This window comes from Choloepus didactylus, chromosome 3, assembly GCF_015220235.1.
Source record: "Choloepus didactylus isolate mChoDid1 chromosome 3, mChoDid1.pri, whole genome shotgun sequence".
Taxonomy (NCBI): Eukaryota; Metazoa; Chordata; class Mammalia; order Pilosa; family Megalonychidae; genus Choloepus; species Choloepus didactylus.
The window spans coordinates 213,955,073-213,961,099 of NC_051309.1; the positions used below are offsets into that span (position 1 = coordinate 213,955,073).

The 6,027-nt window shown below is 45.3% G+C and overlaps 1 protein-coding gene across 1 annotated transcript; it reads left to right on the top strand.

Moving 5' to 3' along the window:
• Nucleotides 1-1,557: 1,557 nt before the first annotated feature.
• On the top strand, nucleotides 1,558-2,867 carry LOC119530638 (developmental pluripotency-associated protein 2-like). Its single transcript, XM_037831530.1, has 2 exons — nucleotides 1,558-1,624; nucleotides 1,906-2,867. Exons 1-2 carry the CDS (start codon nucleotides 1,558-1,560, stop codon nucleotides 2,772-2,774), a joined length of 936 nt encoding a protein of 311 aa, XP_037687458.1. The 3' UTR covers nucleotides 2,775-2,867.
• Nucleotides 2,868-6,027: the final 3,160 nt, after the last annotated feature.

The window sequence follows — 6,027 nt, forward strand, 5'->3', positions numbered from 1 at the left end:
TCCAAATGTACTTCTAACCCATAATCAGATCCTGCAACATGCTAGACCCCATTCTCAGGTAGAACTCACTCTGAGTTCCAGTTCGAGATGCTCGGGCAGATCGCCCAGCCCCTGCCTCCCATCTGGGCTCTAATGCCCCCAGCCCAGGGAAGCTGGACTTCCCCTTGGAGAGCTCAGAGTCCTAGAAGCTAGGGTGGGCTTTGGGGAGTGGGTGGTGATCCCAGGGCTCCCAGGGTTCTGGGTCAACAGGGAAGATACAGGAAGAGAGGAGAGTCCTGGTAGCAGTGAAGAAAGAACCAGGTTGTGCATGGGAGAGATAAAACATCAAAAGTCCATGAACATTTGAATAATCTGGCCTAAATCACTTAGTTGGAGAATTAGCATTGACATCTTGCGTAAGCAAACCGAGCATCACAGTCTCACTGCAGCCAGCAAAGCCTGTTTAATTGCTGCCTGTGTGCAGAGGGGTAGGGAGATGATGGAGACTGCCTCTGCCCCTCCCAGAGCCCCCAGACTGAGGACCCACATACCAGCAGAGGACAAGGACCACCCAGTGTGGTGGACATAGCAGACCTTGCTACGGGAACCGGTAGGACACACTGGAGCCAGCCCGCTTTGGAGAGATCCAGAAGGGTTTCCTCAACCCCGAGTACTGAGTGAGATCAGGCAATGTCTACTACCAGAAATATTTCCAACAATATGCCAACTTACCCAAGCCCAGTTTCCATATAACAAGCTCTTTTGGCAATAATGGAATTCTGTGAATTAGGTTTACTAACAAAACCAATCCCGCTCTCATCCCCAAGGCCGTAGCAGGTGGTGATGGCTCTAGGTGTGGAATCCAGCCTGGCAGTGAGAGCCGCATTTGCACAGGATGTTAGCTGCTCCCAGCTGGTTCTCCCTGCTGCTGACCTGCTCGCCTGTGCTTGGAACATCACACACACACACACACACACACACACACACACACACACGCATGCACGCACACAGGCACCGGATCTGGTGGTGCATGCACTTAATGCATTTTGTTCCGCAGCAGGTGAGCTGCCCAATCCAGTTCTTGACTCAGAGCTCAGAGTGGACAGCGGCTTTCCAGTGAAAGCACACCCTCCTCCCTCCAGGGATGCCTGTATTCAGCCAGAAGCCCTGGACGTGAGATAGCAAGACTAATAAAAGTCTGATTAGCAGGTTCCTGGGCAGGAGGGATCTCAGCCTATAATTGGAAAAACCGAGCAATAGATCAGTGTCTGCCAAAGAGAAGAAGTCTCCTTTGTTCTAAAATAGCACTTAGCAGGTTACTTTATGCTTCTAATAGGAGTTGCAGCTCTTAGGCTCGTTTTTAAATTACTACCAAGTGTTATACAGGTAGGGGCTCCTTCAAGAGGGATAAAAATCAATCTGAGAGGAAAAGCTATTCCTTAGCAACAAAGGAAAAAGGAAGAGGGCAGTTCCTTTAATGTAGCCTGAGGTGGAATCTAGCTCAGCAGAGCCAAAGCAAAATCAGCTTGGATCTGATCAAAGCTCCTTGCCCCACTTTAAGGAGGACCTGGCCTCGGGATGCTTGAGATCACAGACCTCAGCGTGGAACCCAGAGAGGGAGAGAGGCAGACGCAGGCAGCTTCAGGTATCACGCAGCAAGGACCTTAGGAGACCGTAGTTATCACAGTAATTCAGCAAACACGTATTTTTAATCACACTCTTTTTCCAAGTACTGTAAAGCTGATGGGAAAGCAATTTTAGCAGTTTGAGTGGCAATGTTGACAGGTAATTTACCTGTCCACCATGACATTGGTTATTGCACCTGCAGAATATGGTTGCAGTTGAGTGGTGAGTACTTAGTTACACATGTTCCATCCAGAAAGATTAGTAACAGGTTATAAAAATGTATGGTCCCTTCGGTTTGAGAAAAAAAGAATGTCTTTGAAGAGGAATTAGAGGAAGAACATGTGATAATCACATTAGTTCCAATAAAAGAGGAATCTCAAGTGGGTCATCAGATGGAACCAAGTACTTCAACTGCACAAGTTAAACCAAAGAAGTCTAGGAAAAAGGATAAAGTTCATCTTCCTCAAATGAATGAGCAATTCAAAGCTTGCTCAAAATGTAAAGTACCAATGCTTCCCTTGCCGACCATTTTGCCTCCTATTAATAAGGTACACCGGGACACTTTGCGGAAGTGGTGCCAACATTTTAATTTGAGTACCGACGGCCCGAAAATAGACGTTTATCTGAGGCTCCAGCAACATGCTTACCCTGAGCAAAAACAGGATATTCCTGACACACCAGAGGAGGCTAAGTTACAGTTATGTTCGAAGAAATGCAAGGTGATGCCCAAGACAGCAAAGGATCAAAAAAGTTGTAAGAGAAGGGAGAGAGAAGAAATGACTAATAGAGTTGAAGTGATAACTTCAGCTCAGGAAGCCATATTGGCATCATGGACAAGAATTGCTGCAAGAGCAGCGCAGCCTAAGACCGTGAATTCATGTCCCATTCCCACTTCTGTCGAAACCTTTTTGCTTCAAGCCTCTGGTGTCAGATGGTGTGTGGTCCATGGCCGAGTTCTCCCTGCAGACACCCAGGGCTGGGTTCGCCTGCAGTTCCATGCAGGGCAGGCCTGGGTACCTGACACTCCTAAGAGGATGATCTCTCTCTTTCTGTTACCAGCCTGCACTTTCCCATCTGCAGACGTAGAAGATAATATGTTGTGCCCTGAATGTGTGAAGAGGAATAAGAAGTTAATGAAAAGATTAATTCTAATGGGGAAGGAGAAGTGATCTGCTTCGAACACACCATCATCTCTCTTTTTGGATGGGCAATGTTTTAATAAACAGCAAATAGCCTAGAGCCCATAGCCAAATTGACTTGCATCCCAATGATTGCTATATGCTGTGTTGTGTGCTAATCATCCTCAGTGCTGCCTGCTTTCTTGAGTATAAATAGGAATTTCTGGATTCTGGATTTGGGGATTGCCAAAAAGTGGCTGCTACTGCTGCTTTTTTATGAGTTAGGTTTAAGAAGAGGTTTTCCCATCTGCTCCAATTAAAGTGTTTCTCAATGAATTGGTTCCATATAAATTGCTATTAGAGGAGAGTTCCATTACAGAAAAAGCATCAGTAAATATTTTAACATTAAGTATGTAGCGATATAGAATATGTTTTTGCTCCTTTAAGAAATTTTCTTGTGTGTATAAATTCACAATATTCAAAATGTGCTTAAGGGTATAAGTGACATATTTCTCATTGTAACACGGACACAGTTAGCCTTGTTGAATCATATTGTGTGTGTGTATTTGTACAATGAAATTTCTTAAAATGGATTTATTGTTGAATAAAATTCCTACAAGTGGAAAAAAAAAAAAAAAAAAAAAAAAAATGTATGGTGACCCCACAGATGAAAAATAAATGAGGAACAAAGGGAGGAAGGTAAAATAGGAGTAAAATCTGTATGACAAATCCAGAGGGTAGAGTGAGTACATCAAACCCTTGGCTTTGAGAGCCTATACAATTCTGTGCATGCACAGATAATGTTAATTTATCAAACACACACACACTGTTAACACATTTATGTATGTAAATCAAACAGGACCCTTGGGCTGGAAACAGCAGTGATTGTGATCCAAAGATGTAGCTAGTGCATGTAGTGCAAATGTCATCACTTTTTTCTGCCTGCCTTCATGTAAGGCTCAGGGAAACTTGGCCTTCTCCAGAAAGAATCTACTCACATCAAAACAAGAGTGTAATTTACATTTTACCGAAAATTTTATGGGGCAGTTTAAGGAGGGTTTTATGTCACATACACCACTGCAAACTCTTTGTCCCTTTAATATCTGATTGCTCTGCAGTCAACAGTTATTGGGTCTCTTGTTCTCTCCTGTTAATCTCATTCCCAGGCTTCTAGTTTCTCAGCTCCAAAGTCTCCCTCTGAGTCTTACCATCTCACCCCTCTCTTTCAGCTACTGCCTGCAAACTCATGGAATTCCTCACCCAGGGCTCAGAGAAAAGATCCAAGACCTGCCCATTTTAGGAAGCAAGGGCTATATATAAATATCAACAACAACAAAAAATTTGTTCTATCAAAGTCTTCAAGAAGGATTTTGACATACAGTTTGGAAGTCACATCCAACAAAGCAATAGGCCTACGGTTAACCCTATATCTTGAAAGTTATGTGCTTCAAGGGGGCAACACAAATGGGGCAAAATGTTCAAAGTTGGTAAAGCTAGGTATGCTGGTTTGGATATATTATTTCCCCCAAAATGCCATGTTCTTTGATGCAATCTTGGGGAGGGGCAGACATATTAGTGTCGATTAGGTTGGAACCTTTGGATTAGATTGTTTCCATGGTGATGTGACCCACCCAACTGTGAGTGATAACTCTGATTAGATAATTTCCATGGAGGTGTGGCAATGCCCATTCATTGTGGGCCTTAATTAGTTTACTAGAGCCCTATATAAGAGCTCAGACAGAAGGAGCTTGCTGCTGCAGCTTGCAGAGACATTTTGAAGATGGCCATTGAAAGCTGATGCTGACATTTTGGAGAACGCCATTTTGAAACTCAACCTGGGAGCAAGCAGATACCAGCCATGTGCCTTCCCAGCTAACAGAGGTTTTCCAGACACCATTGGCCATCCTCCAGTGAAGGTACCCTATTGTTGATGCCTTAGCTTGGACACTTTATGGCCTTAAGACTGTAACTTTGTAACCAAATAAACGCACTTTATAAAAGTCAATCCGAGACTGGTGAGCTGTAAGTTTTAGCTACTCCTCCAGGAAAGTAGGTAAAAAACCAGGAACTGCGTGGACTGGACACCACAGAGCAATCTGACTTTGGGCATACTTCATACAACACTCATGAAAACGTGGAACTGCTGAGATCAGCGAAATCTGTAAGTTTTTGTGGCCAGGGGACCCGCGCCCCTCCCTGCCAGGCTCAGTCCCGGGGGAGGAGGGGCTGTCAGCTCCGGGAAGGAGAAGGGAGAATTGCAGTGGCTGCTCTTATCGGAAACTCATTCTACTGATTCAAACTCCAACCATAGATAGACTGAGACCAGACACCAGAGACTCTGAGAGCAGCCAGCCCAGCAGAGAGGAGACAGGGATAGAAAAAAAACAACACGAAAAACTCCAAAATAAAAGCAGAGGATTTTTGGAGTTCTGGTGAACACAGAGGGGGGAAGGGCGGAGCTCAGGCCTTGAGGCGCATATGCAAATCCCGAAGCAAAGCTGATCTCTCTGCCCTGTGCACCTTTCCTTAATGGCCCTGGTTGCTTTGTCTATTAGCATTTCAATAACCCATTAGATCTCTGAGGAGGGCCGTTTTTTGTTTTTTTTTTTAAATCCTTTTTGCTTTTTCTAAAACAATTACTCTAAGAAACTCAATACAGAAAGCTTCAAAGAATTGCAATTTGGGCACGGCAAGTCAAGAGCAGAACTAAGAGAGCTCTGAGACAAAAGGCAATAATCCAGTGGCTGAGAAAATTCACTAAACAACACAACTTCCCAAGAAAAGGGGGGTGTCCGCTCACAGCCACCATCCTGGTGGACAGGAAACACTCCTGCCCATCGCCAGCCCCATAGCCCAGAGCTGCCCCAGACAACCCAGTGTGACGGAAGTGCTTCAAATAACAGGCACACACCACAAAACTGGGCGTGGACATTAGCCTTCCCTGCAACCTCAGCTGAATGTCCCAGAGCTGGGAAGGTGGAGCAGTGTGAATTAACAAAGCCCCATTCAGCCATCATTTGAGCAGACTGGGAGCCTCCCTACACAGCCCAGCAGCCCAGAACTGCCCTGGGGGGACGGCACTCACCTGTGACATAGCACAGTCATCCCTCAACAGAGGACCCGGGGTGCACGTCCTGGAAGAGGGGCCCACTTGCAAGTCTCAGGAGCCTTACGCCAATACCAAAGACTTGTGGGTCAGTGGCAGAGACAAACTGTGGCAGGACTGAACTGAAGGATTAGACTATTGCAGCAGCTTTAAAACTCTAGGATCATCAGGGAGATTTGATTGTTAGGGCCACCCCCC

Coding starts and splice junctions, on each gene's coding strand:
- LOC119530638 (XM_037831530.1), top strand. CDS start 1,558: ATGCTTGAGATCACAGACCTCAGCGTGGAACCCAGAGAGGGAGAGAGG. Junction 1,625..1,905: donor GCAGACGCAGGCAGCTTCAG/GTATCACGCAGC, acceptor CTTCGGTTTGAG/AAAAAAAGAATGTCTTTGAA.